The sequence below is a fragment of the Lepisosteus platostomus genome, chromosome 4 (assembly GCF_059453375.1).
Source record: "Lepisosteus platostomus isolate fLepPlt1 chromosome 4, fLepPlt1.hap1, whole genome shotgun sequence".
Taxonomy (NCBI): domain Eukaryota; kingdom Metazoa; phylum Chordata; class Actinopteri; order Semionotiformes; family Lepisosteidae; genus Lepisosteus; species Lepisosteus platostomus.
In genome coordinates, this window is record NC_142614.1 from 27,666,380 (window position 1) to 27,689,842 (window position 23,463).

Below are 23,463 nucleotides of genomic sequence, written 5' to 3' on the forward strand. Positions count from 1 at the left end.
TTAAGTGATAATGTACTAGAAAGCAAAGTGACCAGATTTAGACACACTTTTTTTCCTCAAATGATCTATTTAGAATAACCGGTATTGATTCATGCTGATTTTAGCCATATTATGGAAAATGAGATGATCTGGGTTACAGGCATATTGTCTGCATGCTGTTATATTCTACCATGTCTGTGTGGCAGTTTATTTCATACAGTATGTCTCCAAGAATGTGGCTGCTAAATGCCTACAAGTTAGCATGGTAAGTGCTACTAATAGAAAAGAACTGTCCCTGACTGCCTAAAGTTATCATCTCTAGATGGACTGGGAGTAGGTGTGGAGTAGAGCATAATTCAGTCATTTCTGTCAACATCAGTGGTGCATTGAGTAGGTTTGCAAAGCGGTATATCAGGTTATGCAGACCCTACATCATGAGCACACAGTGTACTAAGCCAGTGTGGTGCAACACGTACACTTCTAATGCAAACATGGTCATACATTATCACAAACTGGATGCTAGGGACTTTCCTTGTACAACAACAGAGCAGGATATCTTAGCCACTTATTCAGGTTCTCATTTTGTTAATTCAGTAATCCTTTGTGGGCTGCATTGCCTTTTGTGTTTACTGCTATTTTGTTTACTGCTATTTTTTAAACTGTACACCTTCACTAAGTGAAACTTCTTTATGTTCAGGTGAACAAGTCCTTAGCAAAGATGACTCGGCTCTTGACGTATCATCTGTGCTTAGGTCTGTGGCACAGATGCACTCAAGCATGAGGGATTCTTAACTTTAGATCCAGGGACTGGAGTTAAGACTGACTTTTTCCCTAGGAAAAAATGAAAATGATTCAGCCCTAGGATTTACAGAATGTAACTCTCAAGCAGCAAACATAAATGCTTAACTCAGAAGCCCATTTTGGTTGATTGCCCTGAACATATTACAAACAGAACTGTTTAAGAAATGTATTTACAATATCTATAGCTGCTTTGATATTTTCTGTGTGGGGAGGGTCTGAGTGTAGACATCTGATGTATGATAGGCTAGTAAGGTAAGATAAGAGATAAGATCACTTTATTAGCCATATACCATTTCTTGCATTAGGAATTTGTCTTTTCGCATACCCCAGCTTGCTCTCCATGAGAAACACAGGCACACAGACGGGAAGAGAGAAGCTTGGGGTCAGAGCGCAGGGTCAGCCATTTATATGGCACCCCTGGACCAACTGGGGTTAAGGGCCTTGCTCAGGGGCCCAGCAGAGTAGGATTCCTCTGCTGGCTGCGGGATTTGAACTGGCAACCTTCCAGCCACAGGCACAGATCCTTAGCCACAATGCTACCGCTCCAAGTCCAATGTAGTGCTTTCAGGTTCCCGTGGGTATGCGCCCTCGCCACTCCCGCCTCAGGTCGGCCCTCCACTGCTGGGGCTCGAACCAGTTGAGCTAAAGGGAGATCCTGACACCAAGCGGTGGAGTTTCGTTTCACACAGAAACATGGCATTGTTGCATTTATTTTGCCACAGGGTTTACATCAAGGGGCTGGCAAGCAATGGATCTAAGCAGCACTCGTGACAAATCTTGAAGTGGGTCCAATTATGGAGTGGGGGTGAGGGGGTGAGATGCGATACTTAGATCTGCTTTTCCAGGAAAGTGCTGGAGCCATCACCCCACACCATTGCCCACCTTGAAAAATAAAACTTACAAGAGCTGCCCAGCATAACAGCTGGTACCAGGGCTGTTTTACTTTTTTTTTTGCTTTGCTCTTTTTTCATCAAGTAATTCTGCAATAGTGATTTATTTTATTTGGTTTATGTATTTATACTGGAATCTGTCCCATGCTTTGATGGGAAAAAAAACATTGTATACTTCAATCCCATGAATGTGCCTTGTTTGATGTTTGACCTCTTCTGTCCTATCTTTAGCTCTTATTGCCACCTGTTTTTATGTTGATCTTGAGTTCTTAAGTATCATCTCTTGTGCCAAGTCTTAAGGGCTGATTCTGCATGTATCAATTTGTTGTATATAAAGAGTACTGCTTTCTTCCTACTGTACCCTCACACAGAGGTGTTTCTTAAGCCTTTGTTTAACTGATAAGTGTTATGAAGAGTCTATATAATGTTCTGCTTGGAGTGAATATAAATGCCTTAGCTTAGTTCATTTGTTAGTACAGTTCTTTGATAAGGAAGGATAGCGACTAGGACATAAGACACTGTTAACTGAGGTAACTGTCTGCTTTTTGTACAGTTTTAATGTAAGTAGGGGTGTCTGAAAATTTTTCCAATGTGAAGAGGAAAAATGGAAGTTTTAACATATTGTGAAATGTCAAAGAAATTAATCATACAGAATAAGGGTACTCCTTCATCCTTTTAGCTTTAAAAGGCCCAAAATATGTCACAGTACTTTTCTTTTCTCATTATCTGACAATGTACTGTATACTGTGTGGGTGTAGGTCATTATGACTACTCTTCTTAAAACATTTAAAAATGAGAATTTTTTAGAAGATTGTGGATCATTTTCTGTCTGAAAAAAGGTTATTTGCCTGTGTGTTTTGCCCCCCGGAGATGCAGGTGGAAGCAGCAAACTGTTTCAATCCGCTTGAGAGAACATTAACATTTTTATTGCTGAAGCAGAAAACCAGTTTAATGGTGCCCTTTTGCTTCAGAAAAGCTTCACATGGTAACTGCTACAAAGTATGAATTAGAAATTAATCTTATTAATAGCTTTATTCATTCTTTGAAATCATTCTTTGCTCATGCTGTAAGAACTTGCAAAGCAGGGCAGCTTAAGTTGTTCCCCATTGTGTTCATCCTCTTCAGATGGTGAAATACATTTTTAAGCACACTTAACTGTCAGAAGCCATACAAATTATACAGTATACAGTATATACTGTATTTCTCTGCAATGGTGGTTTAGAATGTATTCCCTACTAATGATGTCTTTGTTTTGTGATTTTCGTTTTTTGTCTTATTCAGGACCTTCACACAGTACAGTATGTGTAATGTATCTACTACTGCTCTATGTTTTATTTCATGTTAAATATTCCACTTTTCATGTCCAATGCTCAGCAATTCAGTAGTAGCAGTATAGTTTGTATAATTTCTCTCAGTTAAATCAGCTGCTATTCCCTTTTTGCCTTCCTTAGCTTGTTCCATTTAAATATACGTACAGTAGTTCCATTCAATACAGTACATCTGTTCTAATATGCTTTGCACAAGTTCCTAGTTTATCAGCTGTAAGTAACAATTTGAAGTGAGCCTGTAACCTAATTAACTTTCGTGGCCTTTGACCTATGTACTGTATATCTGTGGTACTTTTTATTGCTTTCTATTTGATGACCTTTGGATGCGTCACAGTCAGTTTTCCTGCTTGATCGTTTTGACTGATCTTGACAACAGTTACAGTTTTAACTTCAGTTTAATTGTTACGCAGATTATATTCACATTTAAGTTAAAACTTAAATGGACCCCCCCCGGACCCCTCCTCTGTCACTTCCCTCTTGTTTGCATGACATCAAGCTCTGGTTGACATCAAATTCTCTGAAGCTAAATAGTGACAAAAATCAGAAATTGTACTGGTGGGAAGGAAATGCTAGCTGGAAAGCCGGGAGAGCTTCACAATAATTATGGATGGCTTCCCTAGTCACATATCAGCTGTAGTTGTAGGAATCTAGCAGTCACACTTGGTCCTTTCCTGTCTTTTGAACCACATGTAAAAAAATTGCTAAAGACATCTACATTGGAAGTCTCTACGTTCATGTTCACACTACCTACCATAGTTCAGTTGAGGCTGGTCCTTTGCTCACTGTACCCAGGTCTAAATCTTGAACTTTTGATGACAGTGTCTTTTCTGTTGCTGCTCCATTGTTATGGAATGTCCTTCCTCTGGCACTTCAAGAGACAAATTCTTTGACTCTCTAAACTTAAAATTCACCTGTGTATCAGAGCCTACTGTATGTCCGATTGCCCTATACTCTGTCCTGTATGCTCCTGTTTATTTTTTTCTTCTACTTTTATTGTACTTTGTCTTTTTTTCTTTATGCACAGCATCCTTGAAAGCAGCCTTTGGAAAGGGTAATTCAAAATAAAAGTTTTTAATATCAATTTTTAAAATACTGTAAAAAAATCACACTAAATATAATATTTAGCTGTATAATTGCTCATCTTTCTCTTTGCATAAGAAATTTAAAATTACCTCAAATTAGCAGTGCAGTGTTTTATGAGCATTAGTATTTAAAATACTAGTTTGGTCTGAGAGCTTTTTAGGTAACCAAGCACTAGGCATGGTGATGGGAATACATCAGAGGTAATGAATTCTTTGTGACACACATCAGCTTTATAATGTAATTAGTATTGTTCCCAGTGCTGAGATGCTAAATCTTGCTCACAGGTAAGTCATGCTTTAATTCAATTGTTCATATTGTTGTCTTTGGGCAATGTTGAGTAAAAGATTGATCTAAACATGGTGTAGACAGAAATGGTTTAAACTGCAGTAGGAATCATTACTGTTATCACCTAAATGTTTCAAAATAAAGATAGACATTTATCTGTTGTGCTTTATGGTTTTATAAGTGGTTTGTTTCTCTGGGGCCTCTCCATCACTGTGTGATTTTACTTAAAATGTGCTCCACTGTTTTAGAGTGTGGTAAAACGCACAAGGATGTTTTTGTGTCTTCCATTGCACCACTGATAGCACTGATGTCATTTTGGAAGGTTTTAATGCCTAAAGCAAGATCCATTTGAAGGTACTGACCAATCAGCAATTAGCAGGACTGAAACATTGACATGCCAGTAAAGAATATAGTTGTTGTGAATGGAGACTTTGTATTGCTTTCTAGTGCAGAAAACCAACACAAAACCAAATTTGAATAAAGAAACAAAGCTTATGAGTGACCAAAGGTCTGTTTGCAAGTAGAAAAAACATTGGAGATTATCTGAAAAATAATGGTTCTTAGACAGGTGAATTATTTATTGTAATTCATCAACGTTAGCATGCATGGTTGTAACTTGTAAATGCTATATTAATGGCTTGATTTATTAAAAAAAACATTAATTCTGTAATAAATGACACAATTAAAAGGTATCAATTCTTTATTCAAGCTCTTAATCCCAAATCTTAGTTTACTGCCTCTTGTTTGTACTTGCAGCGTGAATTTTGGGAAATACAAAGTGGCCTGGTGAGGTTTTATTATTAGAAAGGCCTAAGGAATAATAAAGTTGGGTTTAATAAAGTTTCAGAGGTGTTGTATACCATATGTGTTATGATGTGGCTAGCCCATGAAGACAGACACTTCTGTGTTTATGGAAAATCCAAGTGCAATAGCCCAGTGTGGCTCGGACAAAGTATGAGGCAGGCAGGCAGAGATAGCTGAAGCAAGAAGGTGCATGGACAGTGATGAAGATTGCCGAAGTAATGGAAGAAGGATGGCGATCAGGATCTGACAGGGCTGGAGGTGAACTGAGTTTTCGGGGCAGATGCAGACAGCGGGAGGGAGGGGGTTGGGGGCTGAACCCTTGTGTGGGATTCTGGCATTCAACCGTGTCACTGGTCCGGTGCCGAGAAAGAAATTGAATTTGAACAGACTAACAATATTTTGGGCTGATTCAGGCAGAGTATCCTTCGGTGACACAGGTTATTATTACTGAGTGCACTACCTTGTCTGCAGGGATCTCAGTGGCTGCAGAGCACTGGGTCAGGGAGAGCAGGGTTTAAGTTGTGTGACCTGATGAATGAACCAATGAATTAGATGAAGGAGGCTGAAAACTGGCCTGAGAGAGTCCGAACAGCCCCAGATGGAATGTGACTTTTTGTCGGAATGCCTGGTTTCCAAGGAAGCCGAGGGCCACGAGCTCTGGCCTGCCCAGACTCTTAACAGTAAGTGCATGTACAGTAATTGAAATTTTAAATGAAGGTTGTGTGACTTCATCCACAACAGCCAAAGTGCTTTTATAAAATTACTAAAAGAGCTGTGATATAAACTTTATTAGGAGAATTTGCTAACCTTTTAGAGTTCTGAAAATACTCTAGTATGGGTATGCTGTTACAGAGTTAAGATCTCTCCTCTCCAGCATGACAAGCTGTAATGGCTTATTGCTGCAGAAAACATTATAGCAATGTGAATGAGAATTCACAATAGCAATGTCAGCATCCTTAAAATCCACTGTCTTTTTATTTTTATTTGAGGAGTAATTCCTAAGTTTTAAAAAGGACTTAATTTAATAATACCAAAGCTTGATATGCGATGGTTTAGATTAGATCACGCTGTTATCTTCGCCAGGACAAGGAAAAGGGAACAAAATTAAATGAATGGATAGATGAATAAATATAAGTACTTGCAATAAGAATAGTGATAATGAATATGACGTTGACTTTACAGATAATAGTCCTTTAACAGCCTGCATTGCCTCTTCTTATAATGCAACAGCATAGGAAAAGCAAGGACTGCTATATGAAGTAACTACGTTATCAAGATTGTTAATAACTGTTTTAAGATCTATTTTGCACATTGTTTTGACATCAAGAGAAGTTGCAGGATTTTCTTGTGCTAAGATTCAACCAGCCCTATGCAGTAATGTTAGAATCCTTTTTTAAAAATGTTCCCACCCCAAAACTTGGGATGACAGCACAGGCATAGATTTGTAAAGGCATTGCAAAGCACGGTACACGATCACTTCGTGACACACAGCCTTCTGAGTAATGTTGGAGCATTGCAACATTTTAAATACTGGAGTTCTCCTAATAATAAAAGAAACTGAACTTTCCTTATCAGCTGAGAAAGTAGTTGGCTTATACATTTCACATGTTTTTTTTCATGCATGGACTAGGCTGAAGAACATTATAATACTGGTAAACAGGCCTTTGATTAAGAAGTTATTATTCTGAGGAATACTCTATTTTTCTTAGCAGTGGAGTGATTTTGTCTGTAAAGTACAGTATTTATTATATATACAGTATAGCAAAATGGTACACTTTCACTTTTCCACCTCCATGTTTTACTATGGGCACTACACATAATCTTGACAGTCTCATCATGTTCACCCACTTACCATTGTCTGTTGGAGATGAAACTTTTTTTTTTAATTGTTAACTGTGTGGGCCCAACCATACACCAGTGGCTGGCTGTGGATGATGAGGCCAAGGATGGACACATCCATCTGGTAACAGAAATGGGGTACAAATGTTCACTAACACATTTTGGATTGGATATTTTTGTTTTAGTGGTGATATTAGATTTTTTATTTTTATTTCTCTAATATAAATATTTTTTAACATGATATCTATTTTTGTAAACTTTCCTGTTTTTGCCCATGGGTGATTTGGCAAGACATGAAATTGGTAGTTGATGAGTTAATTTATTTGGCTTGGACATTTAGTTTTTTCCTTAGCTACTGTTGTTTGCAGAAGCTCCCATGTTTTCAGTTTTTATTGATTGTCATCTGCTGTTTGTTATGCAAAACAGTCTTTTCCTGTCTCTCAAAGATACACAGATACTTTAAAGTGTCTGCAGTACAACCTGGGCATGTTAACATGAAGGTTAAGGGTTGTTTTTCTTTTATTGAGAAATTGAACATGCATATTTCCATAAAGCATAGATAAGAGGATTTTCTATCAGGTTATAGGCTTCATAGACGTAAGGGGCTTAAATAATAAAAATTAGTTTGGAATGTGGTCAGAACCCTGTAGGCCAACCATTGCAGGTTAGAGCTTGAGCTGTGGCAGTGGCTAACTAGTGGTACACACCTGGCCAAGCACTGCTGGCATTGGGTGGCCTGGAGTCTAACAGGATATCCTTATCTTGCTCTCTGAGAGTGACCCCTGTGATTAGGGAGGTGCCTGGGAGCTTGTGTTGATGCCATTTAGAGCTTCATGACCTCGTCTTTTGTTACCAACACTCTTGCCCAGACACTGTGAGACTCTTGCAGACATGCTTCTGCAGGAGAAAAGCATGCAGGGTTCTCTGTGCCAAAACAACAACTATTCCAGGTTGGAGAAAAAGTAGGAGAGGTAAGCAGTCATTGAAAATTTTATATGTAAATGCTTAAAGGTAAGTGGCCACTGCTAAAATAGAGCAATTCAGTCTGGATCTGATGCAAATTTGAGCCGAGGTTAACTAATGTCTGGAGAAGGGCTAGTGATCATTGGTCATTTCGCCACTAATTCAAAATGTCATGCTCTGCTTTCCACATTTGTGACTCGTTTTTCACATATTTACTGTGTCTGTTTGCACTTATCTTTACATCTGCTAGTCTACTGAATAATTTCACACATCGGCACAAAACCTGCGAACAGGTTCTTAAATTTAACTGGTGTAATTTAATTAAAGGGGCTAATAAAATGAACAAAATCTTTTAACCAGTTAAATTCTTCCCTTTATGTATATGTTGATGACATGAACCAGATAGCATGAAAAAGATCAGATTCTGTGCATAAATTTCAGAATGCAGACTTTTCTTGCACAGCCCAGTGATAAAGTTACTGAAACAGATACAGTAGCTAAATTGCTAATGTATAGATACTGTAATTCTCATAGGTCTTACAGTAATCATCAGCCTTACTTGCTTCTGGTTCTTGGCCCAGGAAGTGTACTGTAGGTGCTGCAGCATTTTTGTTGTTTTTTACAGAACATTGGCATTTTAAACTCTTTTTGTGGTCTTCTTAAGCTTGTACTGTAGTCAACCCTTAAATTCTCAAGTCCAGCCTACATTCTGAGGCACCACAGTCAGCCTGGGCTTTCTATTAAAATGCAATATAAATGTACTGCATTATTTCTTTTTTTTAATGTTTCTGGCAGTAATTGTGTGGGACAGTTTACCTACACAATTAAAAGTAATTGACATTTCCTTCTTATTCTTCTTGTCTTAAAGAATACAAATATTCTGGATTTGTTTTCCAGCAATCCTGATTTGCTCAAAAATTTAACTAGAAGCATTCATTAAACTGTTAATATAATAACTGCAAAGAAAATGAATTTTGCATTGTTAGGTCACAGTCTGTCCACGTTTATTTTATTGACATTATACACATGATTATGTTGTATAATGACTTAATACCCTCCAGAAAAAAATATTACAGCATCAAATTTATGGAAAATATTTAGAATTTATTGCAGAAAGTGAAGAGATGAAAGGAGAATATAATAAATGCTTGAATCATCACCAGAACTTTACTATTCATAGAGAAACCCGTGTGAATAGTTGATACTGTATCTATTGTATGTGGATCAATCTCAGATGTTTTTTGGAGAGAGGTGTCTGTCAGAAATACTTTACATACTGTAACTTTTCCACTTTTGTATTTTTTTCTGACTTTTACTTTTAATGTGATTTCTGCTGGTGCTCTGATTTTTCTTATTATCTTGTAAGATCTGAATTTGAATGATAATGAAATGAAAAAAATAGTTTTACTATAGTTGCTGCTAGGCTAGTCATTGTGCAATAGGTTGTATGGATGTTCAGGTCACAAAAAATATTCAAATATATATTTTTTAAAACTAATATTTAGTAGCGTACAATCCACTGGCATTCTTTGTTAATCAGTATTTCTTTCAAATGATTTTAGTACATTTTCATCTTTAAAAGTAAGTAATCCTTGGTTCAAGATTGAATTTACCCCATTAATTGATTGATGTCGCTTGTAATCAGTAACGACTGGCATAAAGTGTAGAAAAGTACATAATTAGCTTACAGTAGTTCAAAGCCTTTTTAATATGTACTAGTCATGTTTTCCCGGTTTTCCCTTGGAGTCAAAATTTTAGACTAGATCTGAATGGAAAATAAAAGTATCTTCAAGATCCCGAGTCCCAGAGCTGTGCAGGATCGAGTTCAAGTTTTCTTTGTTGTTGTTGAGTCCTCTCCACCAGAAATGTTGGATGAGCATGACTCCCCAGCTCAAGTCCTTGACTGAAGTTCTCTATTCCTGGCTCTTTTGATAGCCATTCAGTTATAACGGGTGCCTTGGTTTTGTGTTGTGTGCAGAAGACGATTTCTGTTTTCTTGTAAATGAACATTCGCTTCCTTTTCAGTTGCCAGATTCTATTCAGAAGACAATAACCATGAAATTCTGTAAATTTAGTTCCAGTTACCACAATAAAATAGGTATGCTGCTGCATTTACTCATATATGCTTAGTTATGTACAACCCTATTAAACAAAGGTTATTCCATGGAGTTTGCTTTCTTAGAAGCCACACCCTTTTTATCTATGTATCTGTAAGTCTGCCAGTTTTTTTCCACAACTGCTTCCAAAAGGTTTTTAAATTAACTGATTATAACCAGTTGTTGTTTTTTTTCCTCTGTGTACAGTTTTTCGGAAAGTGGGCCAATTAGCACCAATGAACACAGGGAGAGTAGTTTGCATTTATTTTAATTTAAAGTTTAGGTTAATTTAGAATGATTAAAAATAAGTAAGTAATGTCTGTCTCGCAAGCTACAAGACTAAGAATATTTAGGTTCAGGGTCAGAGAGTTCTGAGTCTTTGGCAAGGCAAATTGCAGTGTCTTATTCCAGCATTTTGATGTCAATACAGACACAATGGATCTTGAGCAGACATAAGTCAAAGATAGTGCAGTGATGGGGTTGATCAGAGCATTAGGGAAATTATAATTAATTCCACTCTTCTTAAAGCTGCTCTCAACCAACTAATTATACAGATTATAACGTTATTTTTCAAGTTTTTAAATACATGAGGAAAATGTCATTTTAATTCGGTGCCATCACAGACAGAGACATAAACACTGTCCAGAGATTCTTGGACATTTGTCAGGTATCCCATAGAATGAGTCCTAGAAACTCAGAAACCTTGGGCTGTTGTCTGTCATTTCCACCCCCTGCAATGTAACCCTTTACTTGACAGCTAATAACCCAAATTCTCCTTCTGTATGTCATGAGGTAATCCAACGGGACTGTGGAAGGAGACACAAAGTGAAAAAGTGCACAAGCAAATATATTCAACCATATGTGGAAATGACAATATAAGTGATGGGGATAATAATCATTTTTCCCACTTGTGCTTTACAGTATATCCACCCCTGCTTAAGTTGTTAAATAGTTTTAAATGTCAGAAAGCTAAAGGATCAGCATTATTAACGTTAGGAAGAAAAAGAGAATGAGAAGCTTGGGGAAATTTCATGTCTACTCAAAAAAGCACACATGTAAGTGCCCACATGTAACTGTTTCCCATTACAGCCTCTGAATCTTTAATGGTGGAAGCAGCAATAGAAAATTCAATTGAAAGAGAAGTGCAAAGAGATGGCTGTTAAATGGTTGATTCTAGAAGAGGTTGGAATGCAAAGCGCTGGAGCTTGCAATTGTGTTGTAATTGCTCTCTGGAGTGCTGTCAGTCTTCATGATGAAGAGGACTTTTCATTTGTCCGAGCAGAATTGTGCATGCGTGCAGTGACTGAAGTATCTGGTGTTCATGTGAATATGTCAGTTTTTAGATAAGCATATAGTATGAGGGTTCAGAGTGCCTTGGGCTCTGCTGCGTTGATGGAGAGAATCACCGCTGGGGGGAGGTGTGTGTGTGTGTGTGTTGGTGGGGGGGGGGGGATCTCCTGCCTCTACAGGCAGTTGACATTCTTATCTGACAGCTAGAGGTGGAAGTGGAAGGACCCAAACTTGCACCCCCTCCCCTGGAGAGATTGTTAGTCCATTCCTTTATAGTAGTTCATTTTGGCTCTTTGTCAGTGCCTGGATGCTGGCAGTGAATACATCATGGTTACAATAGAGCGAGCTAACATACTGCAGCCATGAAAGCCCAGCGGGAGAGACTGCGAATTCCGGGGCTGACCTTGGAGTAAGTATTTTCCTTTTTTCAGCATTTTAAGGATTCATATTTGTTTCCTTGCCTCCTGTACCTTTGTAAAACTGTGAGCGTTTGTGAATGTTGTCAGCAGTGCCGATATCAGCGAGTACAGCAGATGCGAGTGGCGGAAGAGTAATTTAAAATGCACTGCAGCTAGCATCAGCCAGTCTGTTTGCCTGTGTATGGCAGCCTAAAGCCAGGATACTGCAGCAGAGGCACAACAATAACATCACTGTTTACCGGTAATGATACAGACGCACAGTGCATAATCATCTTGACAGTGTGTTGTTAAACTACTTGTTTGGTAGGCCACGGTTACTGTGTTTCTAGCATGTGGAGGACTCTAACAAAAGGTCTTCTGTTTCTAGTAAATAGTTCAGATAGGTTACCATAATAAGGCCACTGTCTGGGAAAATAAAACTCATTAGAAATAATATTCAGTTTCATACCGAGCCAAAAGAGATACATTTTGTAAAAATCACTAGCAAAACAAGTAAGGATGTCACATGTTTTCCTTAGCATATTTTTATGTTCAGTCACATTATTTTAGAGGTATAAATTAAGGAAAAATTATGACTTGAGTAACATTCAAAATTGTTTTATCACTGTTAGCTTTTTTAACAAGGCAATATTAATACAGGATTTATGGATCAGTAGTCAATAATAAAATATGCCCATTTATATGGGCCTGAAAAAGCTACTAAATTGTGGGATTTTCAGCACAGTGTCAAAGTTGTCTGTCTTATCCTAGGTACCGTATGTCTTATTCCTTAGTCAAGTGTTAAACCTGTTTCGGGTTTTTTTTCTTACACAAAGTAGCTTATGAATTGTACAGGCTCTGCAGACATATGAATGGAAGTGTCCTAATATTGATCTCTTAGCTCGTCTTTCTGTGGTGATAATACAGAAGACCTCAAACGTCTTAATTGTGTCCCACAGGATTGACTCGGTAGTGCCAAAATGGTCTTTGCCCCTGAGAGTAGAAAGGAGTATTGCTTTTTTAAAAGTTTTATTTCTCTAAGAATGGGCCATACCATCATGTGAAAGTGAGCTTTACACCCTGATTCATTGTGCTTGATTATATCAGGTACGCCGTTTTTGGAATTGCATTGTGCTGCAGGAAGCTTAACTCCCTCCACCTAGAGAGCTTCCTGCGCATGTAGCTTACAGGGATTTTGCAAAGTGATTTCGTATTTATTAAATTCAATTTAACTTGCAGCCTCACTCCAAGAAGCTTGAGCCCAACTCCCACAAGTCCTTGCAGCCCATGCAGCCCCCTGCACGCATTTCATTTCTGGAGGTAAGAGCTCAACAAAATAGCCATTTTGTTTTGGAGCAGTTAAAGGATGAGCAGCGAAGCCCATGCATGCACAGCTGCTGTCGATGGAACTGTGTAGTGACTCGTGGAATCGGAAGCATCGTCTTTTTTTTATTCTCGACTTTGCCGGGAAAACTGCAACCACGGGCAAAAAAAAATAAACATTGGAGATTGCTTTGATGAGTTGTGGGTATGAGGGGAGGGGGGTCACCATGCTTTTAAATTGGTCTTGGTACTTTCTCCCTCTCCCTCTGTGTCTATTTGAAATCTATTTTTAGTCTATCTTTTGTGAAAAGTAGGATTTGTACAGAGCAGGCGACATCTGCGTCCAAATGTAAAGAATTAACTTTACATTCTTCTCCAAAGCTGCTCTTGGTATTTAGCAGAGGAATTATTCATGTGCTATAAGATAATGTCAGGGAAGGGGTGTTAGTATGCCGGCTGCCAGATGCTTTCAGACTGAGAATTAGAATTTTTGTGGTTACTGTCCTGAATTTCCCCTTCTGGCATTGCGGCAATTATATTTGATTTCAAATTCTTATAAAGCCCGATTTAAAACGGCAGGATAGGGCACATGATGCCATTTCCTTTCTCTTTCCTTTTCTGTGGTTCTATTCATAAAATGACGTGGATCTCCTTTTCATTACAAACCATAAATGAAAGTATCATTAAATACTGTAATAGTGTTGGACATGTGAGAATTAGGCAGAAATATTTTACCCTGCAATATGGTTCATAAAACATAAACAACCCCACCTTAAAAAGACTTACCCTCCACTAAAACTATGCTCTATGAGCATTTCTACAGTCTTTACTTGGTGTCTATACTTAAGAACAAAGAAAGGCTGCAAACAAGTAGTGGCTATTTGATAGTAATTTAATCCAAGGATTTCATCCACTGTTCCTTCAAAGAAACCAGGGTAATGGATTTTTCAGCATGGCTGTGTAACTTGTTACATACCCCTGCAACCCTTTGGGTAAAGAAGTTCTTCAGTTCTCCATTTTAAACTCCCACATAGTTCCCACTGGTGCCCATTCATATTTGGTTTGTATTTCCACATTCTGAAGACATCTGCTGGATTTACTTTATGCCTTTTAGGATTTACTATATTACTGTATATCAGTTCCCCTTTTTAGTCTTTTCTGTAGGATATGTGGATACATTAGACAAAGATATTATAGTATGTCAAAAGTGGGTGTGTACCATCCGGTTTTATATACCCAGCAAAGCAAACAGGTCTACAGTATATGGTTGTTTCCCAAGTTGTAAACATATTACCGAGCTCTCAATCACCAGCTGATGATAAAGGGTGCATAGGAAGTCAAAACAATGGAGTTTGATTGTTACAAGCTGAGTTATCAGGACGCCTTAGGTTTGTCTTACCTAGTCAGTGAGGATGTAGTTGTTTGATGCAGTAAACGTCCCAGAGAAAATCCTTTTCTTCCTCTAAGCTGTCATTTGGCTTTCAAACTAGCGGGCCTTGTAAATGACATGGATTATGAAACCTTGGTCTTTTGTTGCCGTTATTGTTTTGTGTAATTACTGGTTACAATAATGAAAAAAATTATAAAGTCCAGTTTGTGTTGAATTTGGAAGTGTTGGGAAATTCCACACTCAAAATCAATTTAAAATATAATAAAATCAATTTAATCTATACAGTATTAGTTGTATTAATTATGAAGTACTGCAAGTATTATTCAGTTATTCAAATATATTAGTGCTAATTTGCAGTGAAAGTCTTGTTTTATGTGTTTTTTTAGTCTTGTGAATGATAATGCAGTTTTCAAGAACACATTTTATTTGTTTGAATTCACCAGTTTTAAAAATTAAATATGAAATCTTTTTACTGGATTGTATTAATGTCAGACATACTGTATACAATATCTCTTTCTCCTATCCTTTTTGTTTATTAATGTTATTTTAAGGAATGTCATTATGATGTATAATGTGCCTGTCACTGGCATACTTATCCTTTTATTTCCTTTGAAGACCTTCCTAGTAAACTATCAGTGATTTTTATAGGTTTTCCCCGACTGGGAAAAATTACATTATAATTGATTACTTTTCTATATACTAATTTCAGTTTTGTTTACACAGCTTCATCTCGCCTTATTTTCCAGCTGTCCCTGTCTTTCTTGAAAGAAGGCAGAGTGCAACTTTTCAGAATCAAACAGGTTTCAGCAGCACAGCTGGAACAGAACACTCGCCATTCTGTTTAAATTTCCATTATAATTTTCTCAATGTGATTTTTTATCCTGAGCCTCAAAAGAATCAAATTTCCAATAAATCGCAACAAATTCCAAAAGTTATTATTAGGAAAATGACTCATGTTATTTGCAACAGGTGGACTGACATTTTATTGACCAGGCAGAGCAGAAGGAAAATTCATTATGCTGGTTAATATTGGTAATAAGCAGGGAAGTCTACTGTGACAATCACAGGCTTAGTAGCATGTGTGGTCACCATTGAAAATCATGTAAGATCTCCGTGTGAGACATGCGTTACACCAGGTTGCCAGTTCTGTCCTGTGGGAATCTAAATCATTCTTGTTAATCCTGGACAAGCCTGTGCCTGTTCACTGTTTTCTGAACCCTAAATGCCACATCATACCAGCTCATCCCACAAATTTTCAATGGGGCTCAGGTTTGGCAATTAGGGCATTTGCAGCATAGCTGTCCCATTCTCTTCTCCAGACGAAAGCTGTTATTACACAAGACAGGGTGTGCTTTCCTGCTGGAGTGGTGTCATGTCGGGATGAGTCCGCAGATAGAGCCGCAAGTATGGACAAAGGATGTGATCAATATACAGTAGGTGCTGTGCAGCCAAGTCATCATCATTCACTGCATGTGGGTTCTGGGGCAAACAGGCACTCCTGCCCAGACTCTCACACTTGAACCTCCCTATTGATCTTGGCAAGGTGTCCTGGCTCAGGGTCTCCCAGAGTGATGTAATGCTGATGGACTGCATAAAACTGCTGACTGTGAACATTCAACTTGTGATATAATTAACCATAAAAAATAAATATAATAACACTAATAGGCTTTATTTTATAGTGTACTGTATAGGACCTTTCACGATACATCATAATTAGTCCAGCCTCCGGCATAGTGATCTTATGAAAGTGTTGTTCTCCTGATAAGTGCCCAACCGCCTCACAAATTTCCCATCAAGAAAATTCACTGAAGAATGTTTACTAAAATGTTAGGAATTATATGTTTTGACTTAATTCGCTTGACTAAAGGTCAGCCGCATGGCCTTAGGATGAGAAGATTAGGACTCCCCTACTGAGAGACACGTTAACTTAAGGTTTAGCTACAAAGGTGGAAGGGGGTGGAGGAGAGATGCCGAAAGACAAATTCAAGGAAGGGAGGGGGCTTCAGAAGGTATTTATAACTTTTTGCCAAGAGATGTCATAGAGCATTACAAGTTAGAGCAGTGGAGGTGAAGGAGAACGTGGATGCTGTATTACTGTATATCCCAGGCTTTCTTTAAAAAATGTTTCATTCCTCAAGCAACAGTATCTCGAGTTCTGAATGACCAAAATACAGAATTTAAAATATTTTTTTTTATTTTCTGTGAATTTTACTGTATAAACCTTTTTTTGATGCTCATTATGTCTAATGGGGTGCACTCTTTCTTGAATCTTGAATTTTTTTCATTCTTAAGTTGCAACTACTTGCATCAGTTGGGGAACTATGGTATGTTTCTAAAGTTCTTAATTTTTAGGTTTTCTGTTGGTACTTTACATATGTCATAGTTGATTTTTAAAGCATTCTACCATGTGTCAAATACCAGGGAAATACTATACCACAGCTCATTTTTGTTTCCTTATTCTTGAGTTTGACAGTTTATTGAGTGTGGTTAATTGACATTACCTACAATATCAGTTTCATGAACTTGGATAATTTTTGTGAATCTAAACTTTTCTGTCTTTGTTTTATTTTAAGAGATTAGTTTTGATGTGCATATGTTACTGACTGCTGTTTGAAGTTGAAAAGGATAACAGGCTTTAAAATAATTGCAGGTTTTTTTCTTGCATGTGCTCTGTGTTAGTGATGTGAAAGTGTATAGAGTTAATTTGATGACATAAACATACAGTTAACATGGCTTTGGCTCATTTCAGCATGCTTAATTGTAAGCTACTGAATAAACACTATACAGGTATACCTAAATATCCCCTTCATCTATTTTCTGACTGCTTCATCCAATTCAGGCTCACTAGGAAGCCGGAGTCTATCCTGGCAAACAATGGATGCAAGGCAGGATACACCCAGGACTGGATGCCAGTATATCATAGAACGTGCAAAGTCACAGATACGCACACTTACACCAAGGCCAATTTTCACAGAAGCCAATTAACCTGCAGTACCGGCACAGTATGTCTTTGGACTGTGGGAAGAAATCAGAGCATCTGGTGAAAACCCACACAAACATGGAGTGAACATGCAGACTCTAGGTCTGTAATTGAACCCAGGGCCCCAGAATGGCAAAACAGCAGAGCAAATCACTTCGCCGCCATGCTGCCCCTTAATATACCAATAAAACATTGTTAGTTTTTAACACAATTGTATCTCACTGTGACACAGGAAATACAGTATAACAGGTAAAGTCCCTGTGTGGTGTTTGCTTTGTAGCAAATGTTGACTCTAGATCCATAATCAATATAAAAATATTGTTGAAGTTTTTTTCTCTTTTGTTTTTAGTACGTTGTTCTCCCAGGAATATTCATGCAGCAGGTATTTTTATATGCCTGTATTATATATATACTTTATACATTTTATTTCTTAATTGTTAGGCTGAGGTCAATATCAAAATATCACAAAACTAAAATGTTGATACTCATCCCCATTATTAATAAGTATTACTCTTCCTGGGCCTTTGAGACACCTTAAAGAATTTGTTGTGCTCAGTGAATCACCGTAGAGGGAATATGTGAACAAATTTAAGTTCACTAAATGGACAGTTATCATACTTTGCTAATAATGCGTCTTTTGCTAAAATTGAAAACCTTCAAGATGATTATAAGAAGTATCTGACTAATTTTTGAAAGGAAGTCAAAAATTGAGACACCCTCAAGTCCAATTAACTCTAAAAGACCTTTGTTCAAAATGGAGCTTTATTACGTGTCAGTTACTAATTAATTTTAAATTAATTCTAATCTGCAGGAGTTTCATATAAGGAGGGCTAAAATAAGATAGATAAATGATGAAGGAAAAAGTGTCCTGCACTATATCTCATCTCAGTACTATTCTTCTGTTAAGAAAGAGGATTCATGCTAGAGTTATACTTACCCCAGCTTTTTGGAAAATTAAATAGATGGTTATCATTAAGAGCATATAAATGAAAATCCATGCATATACATTGCTTATGAAGTTCAGTTCAGTTTGTCATATGCATAAGTGCAATAAAATGCTTATTTGCATGTATGCTTCAATACAAAGACATTAAGGAAACACCAAAAAACATAAACACAGAACAGTGGCAGCAACAACAAGTTAAATAACATACATCTTGAAAAAGAAAACATCAGTCTGAGCCAGTAGCAGGGGTAGAGTTCAGTAATCTGACAGCCTGTGGGAAGAAACTTTATGCTCCTATAACGCTTACCAGAGGGAAGGGGGAAGAAAAACAAAAGAAACAGGGTGACTGGTATCCTTAGCAATACTTCCAGCCTTCTTGAGACAGCGAGTTGTAAAAATGTCCACAATAGAGGGGAGCTGTACTCCAATGATGGACTGGGCTGACCTGATCACCCCCCTGTAACGCCTTCCTGTCAGATAATGAACTGCTGCCAAACCACACTAATACCACACGTGAGCACACTCTCTCAATAGTAAAATGTGGTAAGGACAGTTGAAGATAGACCACATTTTTTCAACTGTCTGAGGAAGTAAAGGTGCTATTGTGCCTTCTTTGTAGCACCAGTTACATGCTTGGACCATATATATGGTATATAAAGGACATTATATTGACCATTTCTTAAGTTACATTTACATACGTATTAATATTTGTGCTTACTGTATTCCTGACTTTTGTCATTACTATTACTATTTTTTCCAGCTACTGCATGATTGTATAGTGAGACATGTTGCAATCTAATTGCATTACATTTTACTGTGACTTTATACTCTGAAAATACTGTAACTTTATACTTTAAAATAAGTTAGTCTGTTTTCATTGAAATTCACATTGAGCCACATTTTCAATTTCTAGGTTATTAGTTCATATGAATTCTTTTCTCCTCTAGCTGGCCATGTCTTTGGTACTTTTTTTTCCCAAGCTGATCCCCCTGTGGGATAATGTTAAGAGGGAAATGTCAAAGTCACAGGCAGGAGCTTGCAGATAAATGGAGTGCAGCAAGGTAAAAGACCGCAGAAAGGGATGGCTGCCAAATACCGACGAGTTCTACTGTCTTTTTCAGGTCCCCTCTCCAAAGTGTCGCTTAATTAGTAATGTCTTGTGGCATGTAAACAACCACAAAACAATCCATGCTGTTGTGCCTCGAGAACTTTTGACTAATGTACTATGGAACTTTTACTTTTAAATTAGCATCACATCATCATTTTCAGTATCTGCTTATGCAGTTCAGGCTCTTGATAGTCCGGAGCCTACCCTAGAAGCATTGGGCACTGGTCAGGATACAACCCGGGTGGGATACCAGTCCATTGCAGGATACAGACAGACATACAAATGCATACTGTACACACGCACACCAGGGCCAACTTCCCCAGAGGCCAAATAACCTACTGTAACATAATGGCTTTGGACTGTAGGAGGAAACCTCAGTACTCTGAGGAAACTCATGCCGACACAGGGAGAACATACAGTACCAACACCATGCAAACAGCACCCCAAAAATTGAACCCAGGACCCCACCACTGCGAAGTAGCAATGCCAACCACTGTGCCACCATGCCACCCAAAAGTATTAATCATAAAAATCAATAAATTTAAATTATTTACTGTTATTTTCCTTCTTTTTTTGCTCACCTTGTTGCCTTTCAGAATGCTTCTATTAAATGTTTTACGCAACAGCCAATGCCCATACACCATTAAAAGGAACTTCAAAGATCTGATTTTTTTGGTATAAAAACGTTTTCAATTTTAGATTAACAACAGGAATAAGCAGCATGGAACCACAAAAAAAAAACATCTGCCAGCTCTCAGCTATATTCCACTCCTCTCACTGATCTACCTGCGCTTAGCAGAATAAAAGATAAATTAAAAAATATATATACACATAAGAACTTTAAAAAGGTTTCTATCAAGAGGAGAACATTTGGTTTGTTAGTAATTAACTGATCCAAGGATCTCATCCTGCTCTTTCTTGAAAGAAGCCAGGGTATCCGCTTCAACAACATGGCAAGTTTGTACCATAATCCCATGATGTGTCCCAGGAATGGGCCTGCCATACTCCAAGAGTAAAGTAGAAGCGGGAGTACTTTTCATGGAAGGTTGGTTTTCCGCACATACTGTAGCAACACATTGTTCTTTATTATAGAGCAGATCAGTTTCTGAAATCCAGGAGTTTCGAAGTTTATAATGGATCACAAGGCTGAAAGATAAAAGTATTACATTTCCTTGAAATTATTCAAAATAAGGATAATCCAGGGTAATAAAGGTGAACATGAAAGTTTGGTAATCTGAGAACATCAATAAACTCGCCCCGATTACTCAGTAAACTGGTATAGTCAGGATCCTTGCCAGGTCTTTAACACCTGTTTTTAAATATCTGTTATTTCTGCAATGATCTACTTTCTAGGTAGCTGCAGAGAAATTGAAGTATCTGTGACCATCTGTGTATAAGAGTAGGGAGTAATACCTGAAAAGGGTGTAGGCCTGTACTGTATGTAGTCTTCTGGAGAGAGCACACACCAGCTAAACACAGACTGTGTGAAGTACTGTGTAACAAAAAAAATCACTTAGCCTGGCCTGATTTGTTTGTTGATAGTGTTCTGATGAGTCATAAAGAGACCATTTTCTAAAGCAGAGACCAAGGTTCATATAGAACTGAAAAAGAAAGTCCTATAGCATTATACTGTACCTCAGGCATAGTGGCGTTTCACTCAAGCTATAAACCTACTTTAGTTCTCCACAGGATGGAACTAGTTGCAAAATTGAAAGAAGTGTAGTAAAATATGACACACATGAAATGAAATGGGAAAATAAAATGTGTATGATAGATGCAATGTAAGAAATAAAGGCCAAAGGGAGGCTCTTTGTGTGCAGTTGTCTGTGCATGATAGCTTTTTAAAAATACATTATTGTATATAGTTTTTCATTCAGCACCTTTGTGGTAGTGCATTGTTCAAGTTTTTGTCATGTGTTATGTCTTTTGTAATGTGAGGATAACACATATGAACATTTAACTGTACTCTGGTACTGTATATAAGACAATAAATTTGAGCGTTTGAACAGATTAGGCAGAAAGAAGAGAAGATTACATTAAACTCAAAAAATTATAGTTTTCTATGGACATACTGTACATGTTTCACATAACTGAAGGAACAGAATAAAATAATGCAAACATTTGTACATACAACTACAGTATTCCGTAAAAGTCTGGAAAAGAATTATGTGCTTTTAGAATGTTAAGGATTACAAGGAATAATTGAAATATTTATATCTAGTCTCATACAGATTTGTATCTTTCTTCCCAGTTGATTACGCAAAAATAGCCAGATATTTGACAGCCTAAATAAGAAAAATAGGCACAACCTTTTTTGTGACAATTTTTCGGTAAGCTGGGAACTGTTCTAAAGCAAAACAAAGATGTGTTGTTTTCTTCCACTTAAACTATTTTTTAAAAAGCAGTGTGTTGCATTCAGAATTTCATTACAGAGATTGCTTGAACCAGGTTTCCACCTTATCAGGTGTGCCTCCCCCTGCTGGTCATTAAAATGGAGAAGAGAAAGAGTTGCAACACAGTGGTGACAGAGGAGTAGTTTGATGAGCCACAGATACACCCACACACAACAGCTTCCACACACTCACACAAATGTTTTTGCTTAATGCTCTGTAATTTTTATTCACACACACTGCTTGTTCCCGAAAGGATACAGTACATGTAACCATAACAAGCCAGCCATAGCATTTTGAGAGAAGGCTTTACAAATCGCTTTGGAAGCCAAGATGAATTTTAAGGATAAAAACAAAATCTTTGAGATTTCCACTTGCTTGATATGGACACATATCTGTTCCTATTGAGGTGTTGAATTTTAGATTTGTTTTTGGTGTTACTTGGAGTTTTCTAAAATAAATACTTTTCTTCAACATAAACAATATGATGGAACCATCCCTTCACATTCTAATGCTCTGTAGGTGTCATAAAAACCTCTGTCCTACAAATCTTTCTTGAGATTTTGGAACAATGACAAGACTTTCATCCATTCAGGATGCAGAAATGACTGCCCAAATTGAAATAGGCCCTCTGGGAGCTGAAATCACATTTCTTTAGAGATTCAAAGATTTCTGAAAGATGTGCAATGCTGGAGTTGTACCAGACTAAGGATCGCCGTAATCATAGCCCACATGTTCATAAGTTGTGGGGGGTTTTCAAAGACCTTGTTCAGCCATCCCAAACACATAAAAAAAGTTTTTTATATGGGTGGATTTCCAAATCCCAACTCTTTTTTTTGTTTTTAGAAAATGTACAGCTTCAAAAGAAAAGTTGATCTCTGTTTCCACTAGAAGTTGTACAGTACATCTGCAGTTTTTTGTCAGGTGAGATGTAATCATTTCAACTGCAGTATGACTGTAAAATTCAGTCACATGTCCTTCCTTTCTTTACTAACTCCTCCAGCTACTCACATACTGTACCTCTCTTTCGGATTTTGACAGGACACCGTTGTTCTTTTACTAAAAAGATTTTTATTTTTATGCTGACAAGAAAATCTTGTCAACTCTGTATCTGGATCAGTTGTATCTTATCAGGATTTCTCATTTTAAATGGTCTATATCATACTTAGATGTATCATTCAAATCCATAGTCAACATTATCCACTATTCATTGTAGATTTTTATAGGCAACAAAGTGTTTGCAAAGCATATAGACACTCTATCAGGATGAATTTTATGTTCCATTTGGGTCTCCACTCCTCAACATCCACATTTTTCAAAACAGAAAGTTGTGGGAGTTCACACCATCCACCTAAGGCATCTTGGTAAAAAGTGTCTTTGACTTACCCTTTTTAATCAGTACAAAGAAATTACACTGGAGCCTAATTAGAGCACACTCTGCCAGCCTAATCCTCCAGAGTGTTTGGAACTCGAGAAAGAATCAAGGATAGGTATAACATCAGCCAAGTTTAGATTTCATTGTGCAATTCACAACCCGGGGGCCAAAAAGAGTACTTAAAAGCCATGTTAT

General features: G+C 37.5%; 1 protein-coding gene across 14 annotated transcripts in view; it reads left to right on the forward strand.

Moving 5' to 3' along the window:
• Positions 1-23,463, forward strand: part of mast4 (microtubule associated serine/threonine kinase family member 4) — a 194,209-nt gene that overhangs the window by 102,552 nt on the left and 68,194 nt on the right. For 7 of the 14 annotated variants that reach the window (XM_088629312.1, XM_088629313.1, XM_088629314.1 and 4 more), the window contains one exon: positions 12,996-13,076. The exons of 5 other annotated variants lie outside the window; for them this stretch is intronic. In XM_088629312.1, coding sequence (XP_088485438.1) covers positions 12,996-13,076 — 81 coding nt within the window. Of the gene's footprint in view, positions 1-11,517; positions 11,768-12,995; positions 13,077-23,463 lie in introns of those variants that run through there. 2 more of the 14 variants (XM_088629323.1, XM_088629322.1) reach the window with 2 other exon arrangements.